We start from the raw sequence: 15586 nt of genomic DNA, 5'->3' as shown, positions 1-15586 counted from the left end.
GAGTCAACTCAACATCCACTCATACAAAGAGTGTTTTCTGTACCTGGCAGGTAATTTTTCAAACCCAAAACAGGCCCAACAAGCTTTTAAAACAGTGTATTTCCCCTTTAAATAGCCAAGTTTACTTAATTATTAATGTGACGCTTCAGCACAAACAATTCTCCCACAAACCAAAACAGAAAAGGCGTTTTTACAACATGGCGAAATGCGGCAGACTAACCCTTTCCCCATCGATTCTGCTCGATTTAACCCGCTAACATATTCAACTGGAAGCTTCTAGCTAAGAAATGCATGAGCAAGCACACGAAGGCAGGAGAGACAGCTTTAATCTGAGTATTTAAATAAACATTACAGCTGTGGATCATCTGTCAGTTACAAAAAAATATATTCAGGAGCAACAGAGGTGATAAGTTCCTCCTGTTTGGCTAAAACTAACGTTGCTGTTTCTGTCACACGTTAAAGTTTCACATCAGATTTTAGACAAAGGAGAAATACTACAACCACTAAAATAAGGCCAAGGTATTTTTGTTTACCTTTCTTGGGGAAGGAAGTGGCGCTGGTCTTCTTCAGAGGTTTTCTTGTCATTTACTTCAGTGGTTCTTGGTGCAGCGCCCCCACAGGTGAGATGGGGAACAGGTTTCTCAAATTCGTTAGTGTACTGTCTGACTTGAACATGTGAATGCGTAATTGAACTCAGCACCAAACGGACCGGAGCAGGAAGTGGACTACAGTGCAGGGCATTCTGGGTAAGTACAACCAAAACAAACTCGCTAGTGTATTATTAGCAGGAAAATTAGCTTGTGTTCTTCTATCAAAGACAAAAGAGAAATCCTACTACCACTAAAATCTGACGTTACTCTATTTTTGTTTACCTTTCGTGAAGAAGGAAGTTGCGTTGGTCTTCTTCAGAGGTTTTCGTGTAGTTTACTTCGGTGGTTCTTGGTGCAGCGCTCCCACAGGCAAGGAGGGGAACAGGTTTTTCAAAGTGTTTGGATTAACAGCAGTAAAACCAGCAGATCAAACGTCTTCTTTGGTTGCTAGGTAACGGCGCAGTGCCGGTGGAATGTGACTCAGCATTCCGGAAGTTTTTGAAAGAGCCCGTTTTCCAAACACCAAAAAACAGTAACTTACATTAAAATAAAAAACAGCTTGATGTGGCTTTTAAGCGCTTCGGTTGTTATTAGAAGCAGTGCAGACATGAAAGGAACTATAAAAACGTGAATTTTTGTGAAACATTAACATTTACATTCCATCAAGTTCAAACCATCCCATAATAAACTTATACAACAAATTCACACTTTTAGACAGTTTATGTGCTTATTGTTAGTAAAATTTCACATTAAAGGGTTGAAAGGAATTTATTTGTCTTCATGATCTTGGATGGATATTTTTTCCGCTTGGCCTTTAGGACTTTAGGAAAGCATAAAAAAACCCCGCATAGCTTAATTTTTCCAACCTAAAACAGATAAAAATCATTCCCTCTCTGAGAGGTTTCTTGGAGCCAGACCGAGGCGACCTCCAGAGGCGGGTCAGAAGTCCAAAGTGTCCCGCCGGTACTCCAGCTGCGGGCTGTTCTGGCTGTAGAACTGGCTGAACCAGCGGCGGTGCCTCCGAACCGCAGCGTCCTCCTTCACCAGCAGGGGCTTGGAAATGTACATCTTGTTGTTCCAGATCATCACGTCGCGTTCAAACTGCGGACGCAAACAAACAAACAAACAAACATCTGGATCTGGTGACTTAACTGGGACCAGGAGTTGATTCTCATTATTATGTTTGTTATGCTGTCTTGTCTCGGTAAATTATCATGACTCAGCAGCAGGGGGTTTGCTGCTAAATGTCACTCCACAGTGACTCTAGCTGCTGCTGAGATCTGGCATTTCACTTCCCAGCAGCTGTAATCTGTTTCTATTCAGCGCCACATTGGAGAAAAAAGAGATTTCTGGAAGTTTGATCAAACTATTTGATTGTAATTATAATCTACAGCTTTTAAACCAACATGTAATTTGATTTTGATGCTAATTTACACATTTTTCTGCCTCATTCAAACAGCTGACAGTTTCTTCACCACCCAGCTAATTATCAGCTTTAATGAGGAAGTATTTACACTTTTTCTGTGACTGTACGGCACGAGGAGGAGAGGGTGACGCATGCACCCAGTGATCTCTTCAAATTAAAGTCATTTTGAAGGAAATGCACAACATACTGCAATTAAAGAACAGATCCAACATTTAAAATAAAATATTTAAAAAATGATTTTTGGTTTTCATTTAACTTGCTTAATACATTTTATTTAACTTCTAACATGAACTTAACATCAACGACGAACTCACAATGTCAATAAGCTTAAATAAAATAAAATTATAGGTTAAAAATTATCCTTTCAAATTTAATAACCGTTTATATAATAAACAATTTCAAAACTTAAATATTTGAAGATTTAAAAAACAAAATAAATAAAAATAAAATGAAAAACAAAATATTAATTTAGGACTAAACTAATAAAGGATTAAACCAAAGGTAGTAGTAAAAGTATTTCTCTAAATAAAGTAAGTATTAATACGTAAAAAAAAATGAACAACATAACATAAGTGACTCAAAAGGCAGACTGGATGATAAATGTACTAAATAAATCTTAGTTTTTAAGCTCACCACTAATATGAAGCTTCTTTAATATTAAAATTAATTTAAAAATAAATCAAATTATTACACAGATTAGCAGAACTAAACCATCAAACCAGTGGCGGATAAAGGCAAATTAGAATAAATCCTTTTGTTATAAACTTGCAACTGATAATGAGCTATTTTGGCATGTGAAAAATAAAATTATATTAAAAAATGAATAAAATAAAACAAAAGGTAGAGCAGCTGAAAAATGCAGCCGATAATCTTTTCAGACTATGACAAATCTCAAATTCAGAGCTAATGAGGAACAATTTCACTATTTATGTCTAAGATTTAATAACATTTGAATTAAAATAACAAAAATAAATATAAATTCATAATGCTGCACCTGGATGGATTCTCCTTTGAGGATGAATTTGGGCACCACAGCTGGGATGTTTCTCTGGTAGAACATGGTGTGGGTTACGCACTGCAGCAGCGGCTCCACTGGCGTCACGCAGTGCATCATCAGCCCCCGGCCCAGGAAGCTGTGGTCGAACCGCAGAAACACCACGCCTGGGCCCACCTGGAACAGTTACGAACAGCACTGAACCGGGAATAAAAACATAAACTGATGGGTTTAGGGCTTAAAGCCATTGATTGTTGTTATTAGGGTTGTAACTTATAAATATAGTTATCAAAAATGTACATTAGCTAACTATGTAGTTAGCTATGCTAACCGTAAAGTGCTACACCACCACTGTGTGTAGCAGAAGCTAATGCTAAATCGCTAACTTCAATTCAAATCATAACCCTTAAGCACCAATTTAGTATTAACATGTTAATTTACATGTTCTGTAAAGTCCTAAGATACTATTTTCATGTTTATATCGTTTTCTCTGCTATTTTATTTTGCTCTTTGAAATATAGTAAAACGGAGGAAACAGGAACTGCTGTGTAAACACTATTCAGCCATTTCAAAATAAGAGCTTGAATATTAATGGCTTGAAGGATTCTTAGCAGTTTATAACCAACAGTTCATAATAATTTACATGTTATATATTGCCCTTGGAAGTTGTATTTATGTTAATATCTTGTTGTCTGCAGTTTCATTTTGCTCCTGTATGTTTGTTGTTTGAATAAAGTAAAATGGAGGAAACAGGAACTGCAGCGTATACATAGATAGATACATTAGACTCAAAGTCCAATGTACATAAAAAGATAATACAATAAAAATAATAAAAAGTACAATAAAAAAGGTTCCTAACCATTCAAGAGCAGATACAAACAGTTCACTGGCACTGGTCCATCTGGGCTTATTTAACAAAAGTCTTGGTGCATCATTATAAGCCACCTTCAGTCTATGAAGACTTGCTTTTCTAAAATTGCACCACAAATGTGCAGCATACAGTGATGTACAGTATGATCTGAACAAGTTCAGTTTCACTTCATCAGAACAGAATCCAAACTTACGAACAAGGATATTTGCCTGAGCGTATATCATTCGAACCTGACGATAAATATCCTCATCATCAGACAGACGGTCTGTCAACACATGACCAAGATATTTTACTTCATTTGAGACATTCAATGAAGTTCCAGACAGCTTAAAATCTGGAAATATCCTGTTTTTGTCCTCTGTAGTGTGACAGATCAAAATGAGCTCACCATATGCTGAACACACATTAAGCACCCTTCCCCCACTTCAAAATAAGAGCATAAATATAAACGGCTAATTACTTTAAGTATTTTGTTTTAGCAATTTAAAGCCAAACTTCATTGTACATATTCCAGAATGTCCCTAGATATTGTTTTTAAGTTCGTTTTTTTGCCATCTACTGTTTTATTTTTGTTTCTTGATTGAATTAACGTCAGTTGGGAAAAATGAAAGAAACAGGAACTGCTGTGAAAACACTCTTCAGACACTTCAAAATAAGAGCATGAATACAACTGACTAACTACTTGACGGATTAACAGTTTATAACCAAAACTTCAACACAGATGTCAAACTTAATTCAACTGGAAGTTTACAAAACAACCAAGTAAATTAGAGATTTAAAATATTTCTGAATAAATGTACTTAGCGGAAGCTAAGTGTGCTAAACGTTTTTATAATTAGCTAAATTAGCTCTACTGTTAGCACATTTAAGTACCTCAAAGCTTCAACTTCTGATTTTTTTTACCTTAATGTACATTTATTGACCACTTCTTTGCTGCCTTATTTTTATATTTTAGGTAGACTTTCTGGGAAACTTATTAATATGCATCTTCTTTTTTTTTGTTGTTTTTTTTTGCAGACTTATACACAGATTAGAGGGTAATTCTATGAAATAAACAAAGAAACTTGAATTTGAAGAAAGTAATACAAAAAGCTTCATTTATTATTTCAAAATAAATATGTGGTTTCAGCTGTGTGTACTGTATTTACTGTACCTGTCTGGCCACAACGCGGAGATCCAGCAGAGGCAAGCGGCAGCCAAACAAGGTGAGTGAATGATTGACCCTCATCTGAGAGCAGTGACTGTTGGGTTCAGGCTCCGGATCCCATTCAACCTACGAGGGAAACCAAAAAACAAGACAGACAAAAATTATTCACTGTTACTGTCACAGTTAAATAACAATTACAAAGGTCAGACAAAGAATATCTGGATTCCTCTGGCTTATCAAGGAAGATTAATTATATAAAGACGCAAATCCCTGATAAGGCTGATAAAAGTGTTTCTATGAAACAGGAAAGGCACCAGAGGACATCTTTGGTTGAATAAACAGAAGCAAAGTGCACAGAGATAACGGCGACTGAATGATGCAAAGAAGAAGCTCTGAACATTTTCAGCATTTAAAGCAAGAGAGAATAAATGTTTGATTACCTTCCAGTCGTGTCGCACAAACTCCCAGGTTTTGCTGTTGGTGTAGCGCAGATCCACTCCGCTGGGGAGGCCCGGAGTGTGCAGGTGACCCAGGTGAGCGATGTCAGCTCCGTTTTCTGGAATCTCCTGAAGAAACAAGTAATTTTAGCAACAACAGCGACACGTTTCTCTGTTTTTTAATGAACTGCCCCTAAATGTTAACGGAAAACCAAAAATCAACAAGTTAAATAATGAAAAAGACATCAAAAACTGAAAAATCCCACTCACATAATCTGTAAATGCATCGGCAAACTGAATCTTCTTTGGTGCAATTCTTATTTTTACTATAGTAGAAAATTAGACCAAAGCTATCAAAAGTATCGTAGGCTTTAATATTCAAATGCAACACCCTGAGACTAAATTTCCCAACGTATTGATCCATAATCAAGAGATAATAATAAAGGTTAAGAAAGTGACAAAATATTGGTTAATTACAACCAGTAAGCTATATTATGAAGTATTGTGCAGCCCTAAATCCAAATACAGTAAAAGAAAATTTAGTGGAAGAAAAAAGTGTGATATAAAAAAACCAAACAGTGAAGCAACAGATTTACTAATTCAGTTCATTGTGAAGTTGGAAAAGAAAAAAACTGATGAAAATGTTGGTTAACTACCAATCTTGTCGCTGTAATATTAAACAGAAATGTGAAAATTTCCTAATATATCCAAAAATGCCAATGGAAAACTTAGTGGAAGAAAAAAGGTGAACAGTAAAGCAACAGATTTAGAAGTACATCTTGAATATAGTGCAGCCCTACATCAAAACACACCAACAGAACATTAAGTAGAAGAAAAAAGTGTGATGAAACAGATAAACTAGCACAGTTCACACTGCAAAAACAGAAAATATAATCAAGTACTTTTGGTTTAGTTTCTAGTTTTTATTACACGTAAAATAAGACAAAACTAACGTACAAGTAACTTTTCAGAAAGAAATAGGACCTTATTTTAAGTCAATAATCCCATAATATTTATTAAAAAGTTCTAGCTCCATTGGTAGAATGTTCCTTGGCGCCGTTACCTAGCAGCCGTTACCTAGCAGCCGTTACCTAGCAACCTCAGCCGTTACCTAGCAACCCAGTTCTAGTTCCATTGGCAGACTATTTCACTTGTAACATGGGAAACATGTCATGTTATATATATTTTAAGCTCTCATAGTTCAGCTGCTTCCCGGTGAACGTGGATATTTAGTTTGAATTTTTTCCACCTGCCTGAATGTGGCAGTTGATGAAATGCTCGGTTCTGCCTCTGTAGACCCACTGGCCGTTAGCGACCTCCGGCTGCTCCGGGACGCTCCACTGCGGTTCCAACCCGTCACAGTGGAACCAGATCAGAACCTGCTGGTTCACCTCACAGCTGGGCCAGCGGCGCACCTGGGCGAACTCAGGTACTGAGAGAGAAGAACATATGTATGTAAGAAATTTCAAGAAATACACCAACTTTATGATACAATACTGAAGGAGCTCAAGAAGAAAATGTTACTATTTCAGATTTAAGAAAATAAATGGACGACACAAGGAAGAAAGAATGAAAAGGAAGGAAGGAGAGACCATTGTGAAAATGGAAAACAGAGTAAGGTCATAAAAACTAACATTTTCCAGCGTATTTATCGATGGAACCACTGAAACCAAAGACAGGAAGCTGCTGTGCTGTTTTCGTACCTTTGTCTGAGTACGGAATCTTCTCACATTTCCCGTCGCTTCCCCGATACTGCCAGCCATGGAACGGGCATTCGATGCAGTTTCCCAACACGCGGCCGCCCACAGCCAGGTTGGCGCCCAGGTGGGGGCAGTACGCGTCCAGCACATGGGCTTTGCCATCGTGGCCCCGAAACACCACCAGCTGCTGACCTGAACGGCAAATCACAGAAAAAACAGGCCATGAGACGACTTTACACTGGTAGGTGGTACCAGAACCTTCAACAGAACCTACTTGGTACTGTTACATGCTAAAAAAGGCTAACTGTAGCACTGCAACACAGCTAGCTGGTACAGCAAGTTAGCATTAGTGCAGCTGGAACAACTAGTTCCAGCTGCACTGGAACTAGTTGCTAAAGCTAACAACACGTTAGCTTTAGCACTTCTAGCTGATACAGCAAGTTAGCCTTACCGCTCCTGATACAGCAAGTTAGCCTCAGCACTGCAACACAGCTAGCTGGTACAGCAAGTTAGCCTTACCGCTCCTGAGCCTTAGCACTGCAACACAGCTTGCTGGTTCAGGAAGTTGGCCTTAGCACTGCTGGTACAGCACGTTAGCAAGTTAACTTTAGCACTTCTAGCTTGTACAACAGATTAGCCTCAACACTGCAACACAGCTAGCTGGTTCAGTAAGTTAGCCGTACCACTGTGACACAGCAGATGTGTCCAAATTCAGGGGCTGCAATGTAACGTTAGCATCAGTGCTGTAGCAACCGTAGCCACTAAAGGAGTCAAATATGTTGTATTTTTTTTAAAATCTTTTTATTTATTCTTGTTGATGCTAGATCGTGCTTAGCACCAGTTTTATCCAACTGTTCATATTGATCTGGGTTGTTGTGGTCTGAGCTGAACAGGTAGCGCTAATGCTTGCTGAGCTAATCAGGATGGAAAGGACCAGAGCAATATTCACCAGGGCGTAGTTTGACATTTAACAGGCAGAAATGTCAACAGGGCGGTCGATGGAGCTGCACACTTGACACATGTCTGATAAATATCCAAGCCACTCAGAATATTATTTTTGGATCTTATGTAAGATTTTTTGGTGCTAAAAATGGCATCATATTTAAATAAAGCCAATGAGATCAGGCACTAAATACACGTCTATAAAAGTAAACAAAACAACTTGTATTGCATAATTTATGGAAGCAATCTTACATGATATTTATTTATATAATCCTTTGAAATAAATATAACTGAAACAATTTAGTCATTGATTATTATTCTGACATAATCTGACACTCTTCATGATGGAAGTGAACATCATTAAGGTAAAAGAGATTAGTGTTGATTTCTGAAATGGCAACAAGACAAACCTGTAACTGCGACAAACAAGGCTGGTCAAGGGCCTTATGCAAATGATTAATTTGCATAAATATCCAATATGGCTGCCACAAATAAAATACAGATGCATATAGGAATTATTTGTTCCTACAAATAATGGTTTGTATCTCTTTAAACCAGCAGTTAGACAAAATAAAACCTCAACAAAACAATCTGCTAGCAGCAATTAGCACCAAAAACAGATGGCTAATCCCACCGGTTTTCCAACTAGCAATGCGCTCATTTTGATTGTGATGTCATTCATAAATCCGACTTTTACATTATTGATCGCCAAATAAGTAGAAGTGTTCCAAAATATAGTTTTTCATAAAAATCCAGATTGTCAAATTAAAATGTCCCAAACTTGATTTAAAAAATAAAACAAATCCGTCGTCTGCCGGCCTCCATCTTGTAACCATGCAGTGTTGATTGTTGTGTACAAAACCAAAACTTATTGGTTGTGATGCCATTTTCATCATATTAGTTGCAAATTGTCTCAAAATGACAATATTATTGTTTATCTCAATAATTTCTGGGATAATTTATCTACCAGTAAAGTTTGTTAAATGTGCTTTTCATACCTGCAGTTCTTCAAAAGCAGAAAACATCCAATTTCAGGCCATTTCTCAATATTCTGTTACAGCATCTTAAGATTAATCCACTTTTTAATTACATTTTCTTCATCTGTCACAGTAATCAAACCTGTAGGCTGAGCTGAAGATAAGGCTGAATAGGCCTGTTGAATAAGCAATAAATTAATCGCGTGATAAATTAAAACGATCTCAAACATTTCCATTTGTTTGATTTATTGTTTTTCTTTTTCTCATACCAAAAACTGGATGATAAAGTCTTTAGCCTTTTGGTTTCAACTAGCCACTTTTTTAAAGATATGTTTGTTTACAGAGACATCATAATTCATTTGATTTGTTGTTTTATTTCTTTATTTTGGATATTTAAAATGTCTTCCAATTCCAGTGTCTCAAAACAACGATATTATCGTTTATTGCGATAACTGCTGGGACAATTTATCATCCAGCAAAATGTGTTATTGTGACAGGTCTGTTGTGTCCCAGCTGTGAATGATAACTTGCTGAATAAATGTGCTAAAAACAGGCCTGTCACAGTAATACATTTTACTGGACGATAAATTCTCCCAGCAATTATCGCGATAAACGATAACATTGTTGTTTTGAGACCTTTTTCAAGTCATAAAATGGTAATAATACATACTCACAGATTAATTGTAATGAACATTTAACACTGGAACTGTAAGATATGTTAAATATCCAAAATAAACAAACAAAACAACAAATAAAATGAGTTATGAAGTCTCCTAGTTGAGTTTGGACCAGTCAAAGAGAAAAACGATGGAAATGATTGGGCTTGTTTTAATTTATCATGCGACTGATTGATTGTTTATTGCGACAGGAGTAATTTTCCTTCTTTCTTCCTCTGAGTTCAGCTGGATCAGAGCGAACTGCGCCGGCTCTTTCATCGCCCTGGCAGGATATCGTGGACGGATAACAAGAATAATCCCAACGCGCCGTGACACAGCTCTGCGCCGCTGCCAGAGCCTGTCGTTCTGCAGAACTCGACTCCCGTCTCAATCTGTTATGACAGCATCAGGCAAAATGTGCTCCGTAGGCAGAACCTGAGACAAGACGACTGCAGGAAGCGGACGAGAGGGAGACACAGAAACGATTCCCAGCCGGTGTCAGCAAAATATGGGAAACTGAAGCCACAGAGGCTGCAGGGAAAAACAGCCAAACATCGTTTTCATGAATAAATCTGCTGCAGGATGAACACAGCTTGTAAAACTCTAGGTTTTCCTACGTCACTACTTCGCAAAAAGTTTACATCAGGGGTGTCCAAAGTGCGGTCTGGGGGCCATTTGTGGCCGTTGGACTGATTTTGTGCGGACCCAAACTACAATTCAAAAATGATCCAAATTTGACCTGTTGGTGCAAATGGAGGCTTTTAATTTGTACTTTTCTTACAAATTTTAACAAAAGGTAAAATCATCTTTATTTAGAGGTTTCTTTTCCCTTAGTGAAACAAATAATTTTGAATTTACACAAGTTGTCTTTGTGTCATGATAAAATAAAATAATAATAAAAAAAAAAAAACAGAAGAAATCTGTAAGATTTTCACATATTCACATATTCTGAATGGCTGTAATCAACCCTGTTGCTTGTGCATCATTTTATCTACCTCAGGTTTTCCTTCCACTCAACTTTCCAATAACAGCAATAAATCTGTAAACATTTCTTTGCATTTTTATTGATCTTCTGCTGATTATCCCATCAAACGGATGGATAGTGAAAGGGAAATCTGGTGGTGAAAGCGGCTCTCCCTGTTGTGTTCCAGGCTCAGAAACTCTTTCATATTCGGCTTGTTTTGGTGATGTAATCCACGCCAAGCGACAGCGAACATGAAAGCCTCACATCCTCTTTGAAACCCCATTTTTAATGATCAAACACCCCAACCAGCCTGCAAACTGCAGAGAGACGAGAGCAGGATGTGAAGCCTCAGTGAATTCATTCTGCTCACCAAGCACAAAAAACTTTATCATTATAAAGATACAAATAAGAATCGCAAATGTTGCAGATGCAACTGTGTCTCAACCAGCAGATTTTTCTGCTGTTCAAATACCTGAAACTCAGTCAGACACTGCAAAAACACAGAATGTTACCAACTAATTCAGTCCAATTTTTACTGCCAATATCTTATGAAATTAGACAAAACTAACTTTTCAGCAAAAAAAAGAGTACTTTGAGTAAATAATTTCTTAATAATAGTGGAAAAGTATTGGAGTAAACTCAACACAAACGTATGACAGACTTTTCAACAAATTATTTCGCAAGAGAAAACATTTAAATCAAATGAATTATGGAGGCAAATTACTGATTAATGACTTAATATGAAGTTAACTGATCTCATCAATCAACTAGCAATTAATTGATAAGCAGCCATTTCAGTTTTCGTTTCAGAAAACATCATTACATTTTAACGATATTGTGCATCACCTGCATTAAATACCGACTGAATAAATGTGTTTTAAATAAACTTACACATGTTTAAGAATAAAATTAACAAAACAGAAACTTGTTAAGCTACTGAAAAGAAAAATTAAAGATTAAACTTGATACGTTTGTCGACTTTTTACAGTGGTGCATTAGATTAGATTTGTAGAAAAAAAAGGAAATTTCCACGAATAAATTCTGAATTTTTCTATAAAAACAAGGATATTTGTGAGAGAAAGGTTGAAAATTTGTTAGAAAAAATTCGAGAAATTTTGGCATTTCCAACATTTTATACAAAAAAAACATGAAAATTTCTGAGTTTCAAAAGTTTAAACCTTTTGAAATTCCAAAATTTCCATGTTTTTCTAGAAAATTTCATGGCTTAATCTCAAAATTTCAGTGAAACTTTCAGTGAAACTCTCTAAATAAACAGGGTTCAAAGCGGGGCCATAAAAACATAAACACTTTTTGTTGTTTTTAACATTTTCCATTGTAAGAAAACTAAAAATTAAAAGCCTCCACCAGCTTTAACAGGTCAAATTTGTATCATTTCTGACTTGCAGCAGGGCCACACAAAATCAGCCAAAGTGTCACTAATGGCCCCCGGGCCACACTTTAAACACCTGTGGAACTGATTTTAATCTAATAAACCAATAATCAACTAGTTGAGTATAATTTTCCTGAAGTTTGATGATTTTTTTTGTCTTGTTCTGCCCCATAAAATGACAGTAATACCTTATAAAGGAACTGAAATGAACTCTGTCGCCTGGTTAATTAGCAGCTAGCTCAGCCAGGAGGAAGTTTGTCATATTATTTAATGAACTCGTTGCCTTCCAGCCACACCTCTTCATTTCAAAGGTAACCACAGGTCAAAGACAAGGTCAGAGAGTTTCTGCAGGAACTTTGTTTCTGCAGAAATGTTTCCAGGGACCCCAAAACAAAACCCAAAACTTCTCTGTGAGTCACAACAATCTGGTATCCTGGCACCAGCTCAGACAGAACCAGGAAAGAAAATAAAAAGCAAACACACAAGAAGCTTGTGGAAAATTTTGAGGGGAAATAAACCACAAGTAAAAAAGTGTAAAAACTATCAGTTTAGACTGATATTTTCTTTCACTTCCAGGGTGTTTTGCTGCCTTTTGTTCCCAGTTTCACCATTAAATGTTTACAGTTTCACAACGAATCCAAGAGGAAACCCGAAGTGTTGCAAAGTGGGTTCTGCTGAACAGGTATAAATTCCTAGTCCTGGTTTCAGAGCCACCAACGCGGCAAGTGAAACTAAAAGAGGCTGCGGCGTTGATGTTGGAGCGCTGACAGCAACGAAGAAGACTACTGACTAGACAAGCAGGAAGGAGAGAAAAGGCGCAGAAGAAAGTGGCTGCATGCAAAACTATTAACAGAAAGTTGAGTGGAAGGAAAACCTGAGGTAGAAAAAAGGCGCGGAAGTGTTTTAAAACACGCAGATATCTCCAGAACAACTTCCTTCTTTATGTGAAGTGTTTTAACAAGGCAAAATCAAAGTTATCAGAATATATTTACAAAAATAATCCTCTATCCAGGAAAATTCAGTCGAAGGAAAAACTTTGGGTGGATAAAAACAGCCTTGAGAGAAATGTGGAACAAAACAAAGCTGCACTGAGCAGATATTGGGATTCGTTGGGATCAATAAAGTATTTTTGGATTTTAATTGAATTTAACTGAAAATACTGAACACACTTTCTAGTAGAAATATGATCCTATGTTGGTGTTATGTAATAATCTGACTCCCTGGAAAACTAGATTTGGAATTAGTTTTAAAGAATTAAAAGATAAATAATTAAGTTTATTTCACATGAAACTATCAACATGAATCTTGGAAACTGTAGCTTCCAACCTCGGAGGGGGAGCTAGGTCCACTGAGGTGTTTTGCACGGCTGAGTGGTTGCCATGGGAACTGCGTCACGAAAAAATAAAAATAAAAAATAAATAAATAAAAAGTTTTGGCACAAGGATGATTTGGTTTTTTGGCATCAAAACCGCAATGAAAACTAATTTTTCGCATCAACACCAGTCACACGATCGACAGGATGTTACTACTGGTAGAAACTAAGAAGAAGACAGGAAGTAGACGGAAGATGTTTTGTTAAACTTATTCATGTTTTGATCTCAATTGTGTTTCTTAAAATTTTCTACATTAAACGGAATGCCAAAGAAGTTTTGTTCACTTTTGTAAAGGAAGTGCAGCTACAACATATATTTTTTTAATGGGGTAATAACTTTGAAACATGACAAAAAACTAAAACAAACTATTTTGCATAATCCTACCCTTGACCAGTAACCCTGTTTAGTCTAGCCAGTTTTTTCCTCAAATATTAGTTAAAGTTAAACTTAGTTACATTGAATCAATTATATTTACTTCAGTAATATTTTTGAAAAAATGTATTTTTATGAGTATTTTTACTTCATTGTACTTTGAGTAATTTATTATGAAGTATTTCTACTCTTACTTGAGTCAAATTGTTGGATTTTCTTCCCACTGAATGAAAAACAAACATGTTTTAACCAAAAATTCACCAGATACACACCTGCAGTTTCTGATAGTTTCATAAGTTTTTATATCGAAAGAAACTGATTTAGAAAAAAATATTTTTGCTACTTATATCAATTTTTGTAATTTTGTAGAAAATCCACTTCACTTTATATTTTGGTCGTTCGATTACGTAAATATTACATGATTGATAATTTGATTACTTTTTACTCTTAATCGAGTAATTTCTTTTACTTTTACTTCAGTAAAATCTTTGCGTTCTCGCAGTTTCCACACGTCTGTGAATATGACGTCACTCTTCAACACTCTTTGGCAAAAAATAAAATATCAGAAGAATTGCAAGTAGTTTGCATATTTTCTGTGTTTCCAGAACAAACTAAAGTGGAATTTCAGCGTTAAAAGTTGCGCCATACCTAGAATATAGGCGCTTCTGACCTCTCCCCGGCCCAGCATGTGGGAGTCCAGAACCCGGTACCAGCCGTTCGGGTAAACCGGCGGCAGCTCCCCGACTTTCCTCCGGCGGCGCGCCTCGTTCGCGGCCCGGGCCTTGCTGCGCCCGTCCTCGGCGATGTATCCCACATCCTCCGGGGTCCGGAGCAGCTCCAGGGGCTGGAAGAGCAGCCGGTGCAACCGGACCAGAACCAGGACGGTGACTCCGGCCGCCACGCACAGGACGAGCCGCTTCGCAAAGCCCCAGTCCTCCAGGTGGAAATCACCTGAGGGAAGCGTGAGGAGGACGGCTCCGAGTCCCAGTCCCACAGCCAGAGCCGCGTTGTTGGGCATGTTGTCCCTCGGGGGCCTCGGTATCTGCAGGCGGTTCGGGCTCAGGAAGTTACACCACAAGTTCGGATTTATTTACAGGCGTGTTTGCGCGTTAACGCCACATCTGAAGCTGGAAAGTTTTGGGGAGGATGGTTTTCCAAAAGGCTGGTGCTGCAACTCAGCAGCAGGGTTGAAGTTGAATTAAAAAAAAAAAGTAGGCCAACAGCAGAGAGGATTTGGATGAAAGTTCGCCAGAAGGTGTCACCATCAAGGCTCACTGCTTCATGATTTAAGAAGATTGATCCAAACAGTGTGAAATATTTATGTTTTTTATTATTATGTTGGTCATTTTTATATGACATTGTATTAGGGCCGTTGTAATAGGAAAAAAGGAATACATTTCTGCCAAAAAACTAAAATTTTGAGATTAACCTTAGAAATTTACTAGAAAAAATGTTGCAATTTCAGAGTTTGGAAAAAAAAACAGACATTTTGAGATTAATCTGAGAATGTTTTAATATATTTTTTTAATTTTCTGAGTTTCAAAAGTGAAAATTTGAGATTCAAAAGTTCCAAAATTTTGACTTATTAAGCCAAGAAATTTCCTTGATTTTTTTTCTAGAACATTTCTGAGATTAACCATTATGTTCAAAAATTTTCTCACAAATAGTTTTCAAGTTTTCTCTAGAAAATGTCTGAGTTCAATTTCACAGTTTTTTTCTCAAATTTTTTCACGTTTTTTTCAAGAAA

At 37.0% G+C, this 15586-nt stretch overlaps 1 protein-coding gene across 1 annotated transcript; it reads right to left on the bottom strand.

Annotated features, from left to right (window-relative positions):
- Window positions 1–308: 308 nt before the first annotated feature.
- On the bottom strand, window positions 309–15183 carry LOC106907543 (cholesterol 7-desaturase nvd). The gene is made up of 7 exons (XM_014973314.2): window positions 14488–15183; window positions 7169–7357; window positions 6719–6897; window positions 5469–5594; window positions 5035–5154; window positions 3011–3187; window positions 309–1691 (listed from the first exon to the last, which is right to left on the bottom strand). The coding sequence occupies exons 1-7, from the start codon at window positions 14855–14857 to the stop codon at window positions 1530–1532; spliced, it is 1323 nt and encodes a 440-aa protein (XP_014828800.2). The 5' UTR covers window positions 14858–15183; the 3' UTR covers window positions 309–1529.
- Between the last annotated feature and the right edge of the window lie 403 nt (window positions 15184–15586).

This window comes from Poecilia mexicana, unplaced genomic scaffold (genome assembly GCF_051168715.1).
Source record: "Poecilia mexicana isolate PSO_F unplaced genomic scaffold, ASM5116871v1 scaffold_12, whole genome shotgun sequence".
Taxonomy (NCBI): Eukaryota; Metazoa; Chordata; class Actinopteri; order Cyprinodontiformes; family Poeciliidae; genus Poecilia; species Poecilia mexicana.
The sequence above is the reverse complement of the archived record's forward strand: the minus strand, read 5'-3'. Positions and strand labels throughout refer to the sequence as shown.

Bases quoted from the DNA above. Each gene is read 5' to 3' on its own strand.
- LOC106907543 (XM_014973314.2), bottom strand. From the start codon at position 14,857: ATGCCCAACAACGCGGCTCTGGCTGTGGGACTGGGACTCGGAGCCGTC. The intron at 7,358-14,487 runs GTATGGCGCAAC...TTTGCCGTTCAG, and splicing joins CAGAAGCGCCTATATTCTAG to GTCAGCAGCTGGTGGTGTTT. The intron at 3,188-5,034 runs GTACAGTAAATA...TAACTGTTCCAG, and splicing joins TCCGCGTTGTGGCCAGACAG to GTGGGCCCAGGCGTGGTGTT.